The 16,044-nt window shown below is 37.4% G+C and overlaps 1 protein-coding gene across 2 annotated transcripts in view; it reads left to right on the top strand.

Moving 5' to 3' along the window:
• CDC123 (cell division cycle 123) overlaps positions 1–15,821 on the top strand; it is a 55,682-nt gene extending 39,861 nt beyond the window's left edge. For both annotated transcript variants that reach the window (XM_059184149.1, XM_059184148.1), the window contains 6 exons: positions 3,347–3,422; positions 5,272–5,394; positions 6,754–6,782; positions 11,703–11,831; positions 14,866–15,003; positions 15,578–15,821. In XM_059184149.1, the coding sequence (XP_059040132.1) occupies positions 3,347–3,422; positions 5,272–5,394; positions 6,754–6,782; positions 11,703–11,831; positions 14,866–15,003; positions 15,578–15,604 (522 nt within the window). In that variant the 3' untranslated portion in view covers positions 15,605–15,821. The remainder of the gene's footprint in view (positions 1–3,346; positions 3,423–5,271; positions 5,395–6,753; positions 6,783–11,702; positions 11,832–14,865; positions 15,004–15,577) is intronic.
• The last annotated feature ends 223 nt before the right edge of the window (positions 15,822–16,044 follow it).

Below are 16,044 nucleotides of genomic sequence, written 5' to 3'. Positions count from 1 at the left end.
TATGAGTGAATACTTTTCTTTTAAATCTTGATTCCAGGTTTCAGCTACATCCCTGATAGGCTGTTCCTTATCATTACTCTTGTTTCTTCTTGCACTTGGATTGTCAAAATGTAACACTTTTGAAAACTTTGACAGCTCATACTTTGTTGAAGAGAGTGGTCATCTTGCTTCATAATTGCAAACCACTTGCATTTTTGGATTTGTAACATTAATTAGAATTAGTCCAGTATTTTTAAAAAATTCTTCATTAAAAAAAAAAATCATTGGGGCGCCTGGGTGGCTCAGTGGGTTAAAGCCGCTGCCTTCGGCTCGGGTCATGGTCCCAGAGTCCTGGGATCGAGCCCCGCGTCGGGCTCTCTGCTCAGCGGGGAGCCTGCTTCCTCCTCTTTCTCTCTGCCTGCCTCTCTGCCTACTTGTGATCTCTGTCTGTCAAATAAATAAATAAAATCTTAAAAAAAAAAAAAAAAAAAAAAAAAAAAAAAAATCATTGTTTGCTTTGTCACCTTTGTATACACACACTTTCAAAACTTGCAGACTGATTCACTATATCAAGAAATTTTTAGTGTGCTGAATATGTATTGGTATATCTTCTGTGATTTTACCATGTTTGTAGAACAGTTAATTTACTATTTATTAGGCCACCAAACTGGATCTTTTATCACTTAAAATTGAGTTACATATCAGTTGTGAAGGTTTTTTTTTGTTTGTTTTGTTTTTTTGTTTTTTACTTAACAGCATATAGTATGAGCATATTCCTAATCGTTAAACATTTTGTTTTTTTTTAAAGATTTTTATTTATTTACTTGACAGAGATCACAAGTAGGCAGAGAGACAGGGAGAGAGAGAGAGAGAGAGAGAGAGGAGGAAGCAGGCTCCCCGCTGAGCAGAGAGCCTGATGCGGGGCTCGATCCCAGGACCCTGAGATCATGACCTGAGCCGAAGGCAGAGGCTTAACCCACTGAGCCACCCAGGCGCTCCTCGTTAAACATTTTTATAACATTCTTTATATGTATATATTATATTCATATATTTTGTCTCACTGAAAACACATCTATTAAATCCCTGCTGTGTCTTATCATTTGGTGCTGGAAAACACAAAATGACAAAGATGATTTCTGGAGGCTTGCCCTGAGGCATAATCTTTGTTTGAGATGTCATCTTGTATCCCCAAGATTGATTTCACCAGCAGTTTGCTCTTTTATTGCTTTCTTGGGAATGTGCCATCATCATGGTAGTACATAGGGTTTAAAACTCAGTTTTAAAAGCTCAGGAAAGTGATATACTTAGAATAATTAAAATGAAAAAAGTTGCAAGCAGAATCCTATATATGGTGTATTCCTTCTGTGTGTATTTAAGAAGATACATACATGTACTCCATGCTCATTTATTTCTAGATTATATCTGGAAAGTTATATGAGTAATTGACTGCACTGGTTACCTCTGAGGGGGAGAACAGAGGGACTAGATGGGGTCGGGGGGAGAATTCACATTTTACCCTTACGTGTTTTTTCAGTCACCTATACAGTATATGTGTTACCTGTCCAAAACATTATTTTAATAAAGATTATGCAGATTGTCCAAAAAAATGAATGTTAGTTTACAATAACTGCTTATTTCTTTGTTGCTTAAATAAAAATTATTGTAGCCCTAAAGAACTGTATTTGTCAGTATCAGCTTTTAATAGATGACAACTGTGTACATTTTTAGTATTTTAGTTCTTCATTTAATAATTAGGTTCTTTTTAAAAAATACAGCACATATAAATCTTGACTAAGAGCTTATAATAATGAAAATTGAAATCAGTGCATTTAAATCTTAGGCATATTTTAAGGATGTAAGTTTAGTTGTTTTAAGAAAAGCAATATACTATCAAAAATTAAAAAGTATAAGAAAATAAGAGGAACTTATCGCCTGGATGTATCCTCAGTATTAGCATTTTGGCATTTAACTGCCCTTTCCTGAGATAAGTGTATATATGTGTTTGTGTGTATATATATACTCTCTTCATAAAATACTTTGCATACCATTTTCTTTCATTTGTGGTTTATTTTTCCAGCTCATTAAATATTTTTTTATATCAGGATTTTTAGTGGCTGTGTATCTTATATATTGACAACTTTACTTAGTAACATTTTTTAAGCATTTGGTAGGTATTATATACTTGTGCTGGGAACATAAAGATGAATTGAGACCTAGTTCCTTGCCCTTTCTGAGTTGCTAATTAGGAGGGTAGAGAGACTTGTTCAGATTATTGCCGTGTATAACTTGGTATATATGTGCATACTATGGAATGTTAGATACAAGAAACTTGGAGCACAGGGTATGGGAAGGGAGGATACTGAGGCCACTGGAGGTTATTCGAGGAATGGGGCTTAGTGTGATTTAAGTTCCATCTCTTAGGCCTTAAAGGGCAAAGAAGTGTATGCCAGTCTAAGGGAGGCTGGAGGCACTGGCCACATATTACAGTTAATACTTGGAAGAGTAGGACTGGTTTTCGCCAAAGAACATTTTAAAAACAGACTCAGAAGTGTACATCTGTCAACTATAGTATTTATAAAATTGCAGCAATTCAGTAGTATATGAGAATTTGTATATATTAATTATAGTAGTGGAACCCATTTATGACTTGAGCCAGTAACAGAATTGTTTTACTTTAAAGTGGAGGCAAAATTATTGAGGGTTATAGTGATTTTTAGTGATAAATTATAATACTTTGATCAGAGTATTACACAATAGCGCGAACAAGGTAGATAACTAGGATATCCTTTTTTGTTTGTTTTAAAATATACTTTAAGGGGTGAAGAACAAATAATTAGAGGGCAACTGTATGCAATGATGATAGGATTCAACTTCATCCTTGGGTTTATATATTAGGTCAGCTCTTAAAGTGATGAATAAATGACAAAAGTACTTTTTGTCATAAAGAATTTTTTTTTTATTTTTTTTTAAAGATTTTATTTATTTATTTGACAGAGAGAAATCACAAGTAGGCAGAGCGGCAGGCAGAGAGAGAGAGAGAGGGAAGCAGGCTCCCCGCCGAGCAGAGAGCCCGATGCGGGACTCGATCCCAGGACCCTGAGATCATGACCTGAGCCGAAGGCAGCGGCTTAACCCACTGAGCCACCCAGGCGCCCTGTCATAAAGAATTTTAACAGTGTTTCTGCCACTTATTGGACTAATAAATTTGTTCTCTATATCTCATGATAAGAATGGTTTATGATGCTTTTTCTTCCAAACTATTTGATAATGGCAATTATTAAAACATACTCTTGGCATAAAATTATCTGTTAGACCAGTAAACATTCCTTTGTTACATGGTTGTGTTATATTTTTCCTCTCTCTACAGCTTGTTCTTCGAAAATGGTGTGAATTAATTCCTGGGGCTGAGTTCCGATGTTTTGTCAAGGAAAACAAACTTATTGGTGAGTTTTTTTACACATTAAAAGAAGACAAGATTTTTTTTTTTTCTTTCTAAATTTATGTTTTACTTTTACTTCTTTTTTTTTTTAAGTAAACTCTACACCACACAGGGGGCTTGAACTCACAACCCCGAGATCACAACCCTGAGGTCATGTGCTCTACCAACTGAGCCAGCGAGGCATCCCTGAAGTTTATTTATTTTTAGTAATCTCTACACCCAACATGGGGCTCAATCTCATGACCCTGAGATCAAGAGTCACATGCTCCTCCAACTGAGCCAGCCAGTTGCTCCAAGAAGACAAGCTTTTGATGGAAGTGAATTTCTAATAATTAGGAGAGGGTAGTAATCAGTTTTTATCTCAGATGCTACCTCTAGCCAATTAGTAGTGACTCTCTGGAATTCTCTTTGAACAGTGCTCCTGAGACCATATTCAGTTTCCACAGAGAAGTATCTTGTCCATTAATCATGTCTGGATTCTGGAGATGAAAGTGATGGTCTTGGCCATTCCCAATTTAAGCTACATACCATGTTACCTGCTTTCTCTTTGGGACTTTCCTAAGTATTACTAGCAACACACTACTTATTTTAAGCATCATAAAAAGTCAAGTTTTGGGATCTTTGTTTCTATTATTAGAGCAGTGTTTATTATTCTAGCAAGAGGAAGTATGTAGACAAATAAGTGCATTACTTAAAAAGCCACCCATTTTCTTCCTCTCAGATTATTATTTTGTTTGCTGTGATATACTCAAGTATTGAAGATAATCTGCTCTTTTTGTCTTTGCATGTTTTCCATGCAGTAAAACTTATCTTTGCAAGAAAAGTGTGATTTGAATAAAATCACATCACTGTTTTTAAAAAATTTTTTAAATTTAAAAGTTTTTAAAAATTGTCTATTATTATTATTTTTTTTTAGAGAGGGAAAGAGAGACAATCTTACCCAGGCTCCACACAGCTCAGGCTTACAACCCTGAGATCATGACTTGAGCTAAAACCAAGAGTCAGGAGCTTAACTGACTGAGCCACCCATGTGCCCCACATGAGCACTGTTTAGTGAATGTGACGTTCTGTTAATTTACCTGAAAGAAACTTGGGGTGTTTGAATTGATCATATTGTTAGGTATTTCTGGAAGAAGGTGCAACATAAGCAGAGCTAAAGAAGTCATATTGTCATTGATGCAGAAATTGGGTGGAAACCCTTCTTTCAAAGTAGAAAACTTTCCTAAGCCTAGAGCAAATTTGAGGGAGTTTTTACAATAATCCCTTTAGTGTATCTGGAATAAAATCAGCAAGTCACTCTGAAGAAAGGAATGTTTACTTTTCCATGGCTTGAAACATCAGGCTTGTGAAAGGCATTGTAGCATGTGTGAACAGGAAAAATAGCCTGTTTCTGTGAAATACAATATGAATTGGAAGACATTGGGAATATTTTAAGTTTCCCAAAGAAGAGTGGAAAAGAATACCATTTTGTAGAAAGTTCGTTGGAAAAAAAAAAATCAAGAAGCAGTTGTGTATGTGTATAGGTTTAAAATTGCTTCTTTCATTTTTTTACATTGTAAATATATTTATGACTGAGCTCTTTATTGTACTAAATAAAAATAACTTTCTAAAATAAGAATGCATGACAATATGGAACCTAGGATATCTATCCATATGAATGAATAATTTACTAAGTTTTTTACCTGTATAAAATGCTGAATCATGTATTATGCAATACTCATCTGATTGGTCTTCTGATCTACTTTAATGGTTCTCTCAAAAAATGTTTAAATTACATTTTGATGTTTTTGAAAAGAATGTTATATAATAATATAATGTTATATAATAATGGATATAAAATACTTTCTTGTCAGGTATTTCTCAAAGGGACTATACACAGTACTATGATCATATTTCTAAACAAAAGGAAGAGATTTGCAGATGCATACAAGACTTTTTCAAGAAACACATACAGTACAAATTCTTGGATGAAGACTGTGAGTATTTTTTATTGACTCAGTGAAATGAAGTACATAATGTTACTGAACCTTATTTCATGGTGGTACAGATTTTTTTTTAAAGAATTTATTTATTTATTTATTTGAGAGACAATGCACCAGTGAGGGGAGGGGCAGAGGTAGAAACAACCTCCCCGCTGAGCAGGAGCCAGGTGTGGTGCTCAATCCTAGGACCCTGAGATCATGCCCTGAGCCAAATGCAAATGATTAACCGACTGAGCCACCCAGGCACCCTGGTGGTGCAGATATTAGAACTGGATTTAAAACACTGTATTTTAACCATTTTGCTGTATTACTTATCTGATGGTTGGTGTGTTAATTTTATCTTATTTTAATCAGTCACTTTTTAATACCAAGGCAGATACTTCTTTTGTCATTTTAGACGTTTTATTATTCATTTCAGAGGGTCTGTCTACAGAGAGCAAAATGCTTGTGTTACTCAGACTGAATTAGCTAGTTGACTGATACATCTTTCTAGATTTTTTATTTGAATGATCAGATAGTACCAGTTACAAGGTAAACATTTGTGACTTGCTTTTAAGAAAGTATATTGCATATGAAAGAGTTTTCCTGCATTCTAAAATCTGTTCTGATTTCTTCTTGTCAAACCTGGGTTCTGTGGCAAATTTGATTTTAAAAAAGATGATCATGCCATAACCATAGCTAGATTTTATGCTTTCTTACTACAGATTTTACTGAAGTCATTCCTCATCAAATGCATTAAGTGATTGATGTCTTTGTCATTAGTACATGTTATTTGTTTATAATGGTGAATTTGTTGGGATGATGTGTTTGGTTTGAAGTTTTAAAATACAATTAACTTTTGATTAACCCAGGTTTGAACTGCATGGGTCCACTTAAATGTGGATTTTTTTCCTAATTCATGTAGTGTGGGGCTGTAGGTATATTTTCCTTACAACTTTACTAATATTTTCTCTACCTTTATTGTAAGAATACAGTATATAGTACACAAAATACATGTTAATTGTTTATGTTATGGGTAAGGATTCAGGTCAACAGTGGGCTGTTAGTAGTTATATTTCAGGGAAGTAAAATCTTAAGCATGAGTTTTCCAATTCTGCGGGGAAGTCAGCACCCCCAGCCCCCGCATTGCTTAAGGATCAACTATATAAAGGATTATGGCCAAGAGTAGAGTAAAGGAAAACAAAATCATTATTATCTTAAAAAATTTTGAGATTTAGAAGCCTGAAGTTCTCAAGGTACTTATATCCTGCTATTTGAGTAATGAATAATAAGATTCATTTTAATTTTCAAAAGGAGACTTAGATCATGAAAATAGTAGTTCATTGTTAACTTTGAGTTTTTTCTCCTTTACAGTTGTGTTCGATATATATAGAGACAGTAGGGTAAGTAACAACTATCTGATATGCTTTAAAATCAGGGCTCGTCTTCCGGAGTGTGTAGCCATTATGTAGGGGCCCGCTGCTCAAAAAATACTTTCTCAAACCAGCTAAGGTGTTTGAAAGTCACAGTGTCAAGAGTCTCCCTTAACATATACTTAACATTGGAACACATATTTTCAGTAGTTTTGTGGATTAGGATTTATTAATTTAACAGACGACTAAATGATTACTTGATGTCCTGCTTTCCACTTTTGTTGGGGTTCTACGCCTGCTTAAAATAGTTCAGTTGGCACATGTAAGTGTGGCCAGGAGTTTGTCTTTTAATATTTGGGTCATTATTTTTAATCAACTAAAAGATACTTAGCATGATTGGGATCACTTTTATCTTTAGACTGAAGATGAGGATTTGCTTATTCTTTAACTCTTAAAAGTGTTGGAAACTATATAATGAAAAAGAGAACAAAAACTTGACTTCATTTAATCCTATAGCAGAGGTTTTATTATCAAGACGTGCAGTCTTTAAAAAAAAAATCTGGGTCACTAAACGTCCTGTGATTAGTGCTTATTGACTAAGCTGTTGGGAAGACAGCAGGTGTGTTTTCCGAGTATGTGACCATATGTTTTCCAAATGTTACCCGCACATTTCTCATTCCCTCTCCAAGCTCAAGCAGCTCCACTGTTGTGATGCTTACGATACCTTTGAATCATTTTTTTGGACAAAAGGTCTGGCCCATATGGTCATGTCCCAAAATACCTGTTAACTGTTGACTTGCCTCTATTTATTTATTTATTTTTATTTTTTTAAAAGATTTTATTTATTTATTTGACAGACAAAGAACACAAGTAGGCAGAGAGGTAGGCAGAGAGGCGGGGGGGCGAGGGGGGAGGTGGGAAGCAGGCTCCCTGCTGAGCAGGAAGCCTGATGCTGGCTCGATCCCAGGACCCTGAGATCATGACCTGAGCCGAAGGCTTAACCCACTGAGCCACCCAGGCGCCCCTCAGAAGAACTTTATTTATATTTAACTCAGGTTATCCATATAACCCTGTGAGGTATGTGTTATTCTCATTTTATAGATATTAAAACTGAAATAACTATATTTTAATGCAGTTATATTTAATGGCATTTAAAAATTTGGAATTTACTTAGGTCTGTCAGTATTTCCCTGGAAAATGTCCATATCTGCTTTGATTCACTATTGCTGGCAGGTCAGTGCAAATGTGTAATTTGGTGAAAGAGTTATATAAGTGAAGTTGGATGTGTAGAGAAATAATTACTGCTATGATTTAACAGAACTGAAAGAAGTTGTATGTTTTTAAAAGTGAGAAACATACCAGTAGAAACATGCCAACAGTTTCTGAGAAGAGATTTAAACCGTGATGTAGAACACATTTGCATATACTCAGTGACACTTGTATCACTGTTTTGTTAGGCACTTTGCAGAAATTTGGTTTTATGACTTTTGCAGAAAACTAAGTCTTTATGGTGGTCTCTCCTATGCGGTGGAACTGAAGTCTGAATTTGGCAATATTCTGATGTGTCTATTTTCTTACTGCAGCTGGGCAAGTTGACTCAGTGTTGATAGATTCTAACAATCACATATGTCAGAGATGGCCCACAGATTCAGTAGGTCTGGGATGAGGCCTTGGTATATGTATCTTACGGAGCTCCTTAAGTGATGATAGCTCATAACTAGAATTTAGAATAACTACTTCAGAGACTTGGAAAATTATTGTAGTCTCATTATTATTTTAGTGATGGCTGTTGTTTTGTTACTAATTTTTGTTGTAAGGACTAAAAATGTCTGATCGTGAATCTTTGATATTGTTGAGATTGGCTTTGCAACTTGGTCACTTTTTTGTGTCTGTTCTGTGTGTGTTTGAAAAATTACAACTAATGTGTGACATTCTGTAGATGTTTGTTAGATTAAGCTTGGTAATAATAATTGTGAAAATCTTTGTATAGATTGTGAATGAAATGGTGTCTGAAGAGACCTTCAAAACAATACAGATTTGGGGGGAATGGATGGATATAGATGTAATAAGATTGGCTGTGGGGCTCAACAAGATAATTGTTGAAACTGAGTGATAGGTATTTGGGTTCTTTATATTTTGTCTGCTGAGGCAAGGGCCAGAAGCGGGGCCTTCCATGACCCTGGGATCCCAACATGAGCTGAAATCAAGAGCCAGGCACCCAACTGACTGAGCCACCCAGGCGTCCCTGTATTTTCAATCATTTAAAACTACTGAATTTTTTTGTTAGAGTTTTTGAGAAATAACTTACACAGAGTAAAATTAATCCTTTTTAGGGTACAGTTATATGAGTTTTGACAAATACATCCAGTTGTATAACCACTGTTACAGTGAACATGTAGAACTCCCATCACTCCCCCAGATTTCCTGATGACCCTCCCTGCACCCTAGCAGACATCGCTCTGTAAAACCTACTGAGCTTTAAACTTTTTAGTTGAGAATATCTTCACATTGCTCAAAAATTAAATCAGTGTGAAAATACATATAGAAAGTCTTGCTTTTCTTACCTCTGTTCCTCTATACCTCCTACAAGTACGCTTTTATTAGTTTTTTATATATCCTTTCAGTATTTGCTTGCAGAAACAAGCAATATACTTACCTTTTTCCATCTTTCATACACAAGAGTTAGCAAGTGATATATGCTCTGTACCTTGCTTTTATACATTTGTTTAAAACATTGTATTTTTGGAGAGCTTTCTACTTTCATACAGTGGTGTCGTATTTTATTTTGAGAATATACTATGTAGTTTGTTTAGCCATTTTCCTATCTATGAACACATAGCTTATTTCTAGGCGTTTACAAACCGCATCAGGCAGGGTGTGTGTGTGTGTGTGTGTGTGTGTCTTGGCCCGAGCTCTTTGAAGGAATAGATTTTGTGTTATTGGTCTTTATGCTTCAATGCCTGGTAATGTTTGGTGCATAGAGATTTCTTTGGGCAGGTAGCGGGGTGGTTAGTTGGTAGATACCAGGAAGGTCAGTGTGACCACTCTTACCTGATGGATTGCCTAAAAACAGACTTTCTCAGGATGTCTTGTGCCTCGGAAGTTACATAAAAAACATGTTAGAGCTATAAAATCCTTGATAGTGTCATCTTGATAGTTTCATGCCTGATTACAGCTGGTTTCTTTTTCTAGTTTTCTTTAGTAAACTAGAGGATGCCTTCTGAACAAACTCTGCCAGCTGATCTGTTTTAGTTTTGCTTGTTTTTTATAGTATGACATATTTTTAGTTTATAGAGCTCAATATTCCTGTACTAACAAGTATCCCCCCCACCCTTTTAATAAAGGGGTGGTTTTATTGGTTATGAAAACTCAAGTAGAAAGAGTTTGGGGGTTAGAAAATACCTATTTTGTTAGAGTAATATACAGTATGTTAAAGACATCTTACTAACCACCCCAAAACAAAGCTAATGTCACACAAAGAAGTTGATTAATAGCTAACATTATTTCACTTGAACATTGAACAAGTGGTTTTGGAACCTGTGTGAGAAAACAGCTCAGGTGGCAAGAAAGAGATACAGGCTTTCTCCTGGGCTGGGGGGCTGGTGGGGGAAAGAGGGTATTAGTATATAATAGGAAACTTATAAAAAAATATGTGGTCCAAACTTCCTGTAATGGTTTTTGGCTACTTGCTAGATGTTTCTGATGTTTGAAGCTAGTCCTAATAAGATGCTTCATCTTTCTTAAAATTTTCTTTGAACCCAGATGAGAAGCAGTGCTAGAGATCAATAATGCCAGCTCAGCAGTCTAGTTCCTTAGGTGGATATAATTTTATGCATGCACATCTGATCAAGACATGATTACATATTTACCAAAAAAATTATCAACAGCAAAATGGTGCCAGTATATGAATGTTTCAGTGAGGAAAAAAATCAAAGATAAAAGTTTCAAGGAAACATTTACTAAATGCCAAATACATCTCTGTGATCAAATGTGGCTTTAATCTCTTGGCACAATTACACAGATTCCCCAGGTCTGTTATATCAGTGCTCTGCTGCTTTATAATACTAAGATGCACCTGATTCTAGTCAAACTCAGAATAACTAGGATAGAAGTATTCTTTCTCTGCATCTAGAACCTTTCACATTGCCCACCAGTACTCAGAACAGAAGATAGAAATTGCTTTTAAAGATTGTTATTTTTCATTTCCCCTTCATGTGCCACAAACTCTGTCATACAAAGCAAATATTACATGAAGACTGAAGATAACAGAATTTCCCTACATTTTTCGTGTGTGTGTGTGTGTGTGTGTGTGTGTTAAGTGCCCCTTTTGCAGCAGCCTCTCAGGGGTAAGGAAGGTGCTCTCAGATCTGCTGGTTCTTCCCTGCCTAGCTTCCTCAGGCAAGATGATTGCAGACACCCTTGAAAGCATTCCAGTCATAGTATTTTGGTGAAACCATTCTGTGAGCTTGTCCTTTCTCCTGCTTGGATTTTTGACTTAGTATTGTTGTGTAATTTTAGGCAGGAGTTGGCATATCTGCCTTTGTCAGGGCTTTTCTTTCCTAGGTCCCTTCTCTGCATTTCTTTTCCTTTTTTTTTTATAATTAATTTATTTATTTGACAGACAGATCACAAGTAGGCAGAGAGGCAGGCAGAGAGAGAGGAGGAAGCAGGCTCCCCACTGAGCAGAGAGCCTGGGATCATGACCTGAGCCGAAGGCAGAGGCTTTAACCCACTGAGACACTCAGGTGCACCCCCTTCTCTGCATTTCTTTAGACAAGTGATCCTTTCTCAGCTGGGACCTGGAGGAACTGTCTTTTGAAATAAATTACAGGATTTTTAATATTATTGTTTGGGTAAAGACAATATGAAGATGATCTTTTCAATAAGACAGATGACAAACTTGTGTTTGTTTTTATTTCGTGCTTACTAATTTTTCTGTCTGTACTCTAGGGAAAGGTGTGGCTGATTGATTTCAACCCGTTTGGTGAAGTAACTGATTCACTGCTGTTTACTTGGGAAGAACTGATATCTGGAAGAAACTTAAAAGGTGATTTTAGTGAAGGAGACACTCTGGAGCAGGTAAGAGTTTAAAAAAGGATTACAGGAAACCTTGTAATCCATTAAATAATTGCTCCTTTGTTCTTTAGGCATCAATACAGGTTTACTAATAGGTACTCAATCATGGAGGTGACCAAAAAGGGTGTGTACCTGATTCACCTGGAAGAATCTTGACCCTGGGTCATTTCTATGTTGGCTCTGATCCTAGCTCCAGGCTTCTGACCCCTGAGAGAGGAAAACTGCAGGTGCCCAGCCTGCGTTCTTGTCATAGTCATAGTCCCCATCAGGGGAACCTTACTGCAGTGTTTCCCTCACCAGCTTTCTCTTCCACCCACGGTGGCCTTCCATACCCCTGTGGGACCCTTCAGACGGCCCACCGTCCTCCCTTTCTGCCCCTCAGCACATGATTCCACATCCTCCTTCACAGGAAGAGGAGGTTCTGGTGCGAACTGACTTCGTGTAATTGTCCTCAGACCTCTGAGCGTCCTTCTGTCCCTCCTCCTCAGTCTAACAGTTCCACCTGCTCAGCTGTTCCTTACCGTCTCTCGTGATACTCGTGTTGCCACTCACTCCGTCGTGTTTCCCGTTCTCTTCTTGTCCACCCGCCCTGTCTGCGTTCAGTTATCTTCTGTCCAAACGAGACAAACTTCTTCAACCTCATGTCTTCAGCCAGCAATTCTGTCTCATCTTCGCAGCCAAACTTTGTTTGAACAACACCTTTGTGTTGCCCTTTTCTGCTTATGAAAGTAATACACACCTGCTGTTGAAGAGCATTCTGAAGTACCCACAGTCCATGTTGAGAACCACGGTTTATATTTTCTATATCATATTTTGTACACATAACATGCTTGGATACATACTCATAAATGTGTTAAAATAAATGATTTCACTATATATGCGTTATCTTTGTGTTTTTTAATGTATTTTAAAAAGCAGGAGTTTTTTTACACATTTAAAAAACCAGGGAATTAGAACAAGGCAAGACTTGAAATCCTAGCACCTGGAAATTGCCATTCTTACCCCTGCAGTTTATATTGTCCAGGCGTGGTTCTGTAATCATATTTACAAGTATTTTCCTACTGGCTTCCCTCATGCTAGCAGGTGACCTGTGGTTTTGTAACTGCTCACAGCCGGTCTCCTCACTTTGCCTCTCCTGCCTGCTGCCTCTCTATACCTGTGCACCCCTTCACCCGTGCGGTTGGCCTCCACCCCTGCCTCTCCACAGGCAGGGGCTCTACCTGCCGGCTGCGAGGGCCAGGGAACGATGCACAGCAACGTTTGAATGCGTTACCCTCTTCCATGTTTTCACTGCACATTTTCCCCTGGTTTCCATGATCCACACTCTCTTCCTGGGTTTCTTGCTGCTGCCTTGCTTTCAGTGTGAGGATCTTTTGTCTTAGCTCTGAAATACTTCTTTTCATCATTACTCTGTCTGGGCCCTTTCTGGCCTTGTTTTTCTAGATCTGGCTCAGATGGCTATTTTCCCTGTCAAGCCTCTTGCCCTGTTGTGTTGTGCTTGCCCCAGACTGTAAGTTGCGGGGGTGGGAATATCTCTCATGTTCTCCACAGATTGGTGTGGCTTAGCACAATTCAGGCACAGTTGATTTTTGTTGAATTAATGGCTGAAAGAATTGTCTTCGTGCTGGCATCTTAGAGTTGGAGGCCATTAAATCTGAATGTCAAGGAAAGAGAGTGTAAATTATTCAGCACAGGGTTATTTTTAAATATGAGGGACACAGTGGATAGAAACAGTTTGTACAAAATTCACTCTGTGATCCAAATCGTTTCTTTCTTTTTAATTTAAACAACATTGTATTGGAGGTCAGGGGCTGACAGGAAAACAGGAGCAGGCTCCTGCCTTTTTCCCAGAGTTGTGTCCTGCCTGTCTCACTGTCCTTACTCCCCTCCACGGAGACCTGGCTTTTCTTCTCATTCTCACAGCTACAAAGCCCTGCCTCAGGATCTTTGCCCTGGTTGTGCCCACTGCTTTCCAAGCTGTACCCGGTCCCTGACTGAGTTCCCAGACCTCCCAGGGCTGCTTTCATCGTACTTTTTGGTCCACGTCTTCCATCCTTAGCAAGGTGTTACTTGACCACCCCTGTGAAGTGGCCTCTTATCATAGCACCCTGTTGTTGTGTTTTTAGAACACCTCTTACTATCTGAAATGATCTTGCTGTTGTATTTATTTGCTTATTTATTGGCTGTCTGCCAGACTGGTTTACCAGTGTATCTCCTATACCTAGGACAAGGTCAGCGCAAAGTGGGTGTTTCCTAAGTATTTGTCAGATGACTGGTCTGTCATAAGATATGGCCTGCTTTCTAGGGCTCTACGGTCCTGTTCCACTCAAGTTCCTGGCCTGTCTCCATCTGCTGGACACCATCCATCCCTCACCTAGATACCTGCCACCCATGAAGTCCAAACCCAAGGCCTTCTGTCTCTGAAATCCTTTTTGGCACAAAGCAAATATATGTAAATATAAAATGCAAGACTCTAAGCAAGTACATTGAAGAATATGAAGACTTGTTAATTATGATACTGAAATTTGCAGTTTTCCATAGGTGCTAAGAGAGATACACAAATATGTAAGTTAAATGACTAAGAGAAGCACAAAAGTGTTAGGAATTCATAGCACTTGCTTGCTCTCACTATTAACTTTATTCTCCAGGGTAGTACTTCCCCACTGTGCAGCTGTAGAAAATGCTAATATTGATAAAGCTCTCTGACAGAGAGAACTAGCCATAGGCCTCCAGTCCATTCAAGGACTAAGGAACCCATAACCGAATCACAGTGAATAGTGGCTGGTAGCATTTAGGGATTGACCAAAGCTCTCCATGAGGGCACTGTTTTCAGATACTGTGTATTTATTTTCTAGTGAACATGTGGAAACAGTCTTAAAATTTTGGTGTTTCTTTTACTTCAGAATCTTATTTCCTCCCTTACCTACTACAGAAGGGAACATGAATTTGAAATTGTTATACTAGTATCTTTTTCACTTTGAAGAATAGACTTAAAAAGATAATTCCTCACAGCCTTTCCCTTTTTTTCTTTGTAAAGGATTCTCCAGCTTTCCGTTGCACAAACAGTGAAGTGACAGTTCAACCCAGTCCCTATTTGAGTTACCGACTTCCGAAGGACTTTGTAGACCTGTCTACTGGGGAGGATGCTCACAAACTCATAGATTTTCTTAAACTGGTAAAGTATATGTGTACTTAGTACACATATGTGTACACCTTTGTTTTCAAATTGACTTTGTAAAATTTCATTGTACCCATATACTACCTAGATTTTATTTGGTTAGGTCATTGTGTAATGAAATATATAAAGTAAGCTGTAGGAATAATTTATTGCTTAGAATGATAGAAAATCTGTTTTATGGTATTTATGCTTTTTGAATAATTTTCACAATACTTGTGCTTTTGAAGAAAGTCTGTATACGGTTACAGAGCTAAGAGAAGATCCAGCTTGAGCCGTATTACTCAAGGGGAATGTGTATATTTGTACTCTTGTGTGTTTTGCTATGTGGGAACGTTTGCACAAATGGAAGAAAGAGAAGTATTCAAGTACCTGAGGATCATGTGCCTAGCAACCAAAGTGATAAACTTATCTGATGAATTAGTTAAGACATGTTTCTCCATGATGATTTTTGACCATATCTATTGCCAAGGGCTCTAGAAAATTATACTTGCTGACAGAAAAAGTGATCTTGGCTGAACAAATATCCCAACTAGAATGTGCTAATTTAATGTATCATGGTTTCTTTTGACAGAAAAGAAATCAGCAAGAGGATGACTGATGAGAGTGCCAGAGTTAAGTCCGAGGTAAAGATGAAACCACGTTGGCATCAGGAGGCTGCTCTGACCTCACAACTTCCTGTTATCCCACTTGGGTTGGGATGGGAGGTGGAGTGAAATCAGTAGCTTTTTATATCCATGTACATTAAGCTGGAAAAAAAATGGAGGGACTTTGCTATTTGTAAAAATAAATAATAAATAGATCTTAAATATAAGAAACCATACTGTTCTGATGATAAATACCTTCTCTGAAATACCTCACTCTTTTGGCTCAGTCTGTTGAGATTTATCTGTGTTTTCTTGTGCTATTTATAGATGTTTGTTGTGCTACCTATTGGGTAGATGGGTACATTTATATTTGTTATACAGAAATGGGTTCTTTTTTAATCATTGCTATTTCTTGGAAAAAATAGAACCTTATACTGCTATAGAAAATATTTTT

The sequence above is a fragment of the Mustela lutreola genome, chromosome 8 (assembly GCF_030435805.1).
Source record: "Mustela lutreola isolate mMusLut2 chromosome 8, mMusLut2.pri, whole genome shotgun sequence".
NCBI lineage: Eukaryota > Metazoa > Chordata > Mammalia > Carnivora > Mustelidae > Mustela > Mustela lutreola.
Note: the sequence above shows the minus strand (reverse complement) of the source record. Positions and strands in the feature narration are given on the sequence as shown.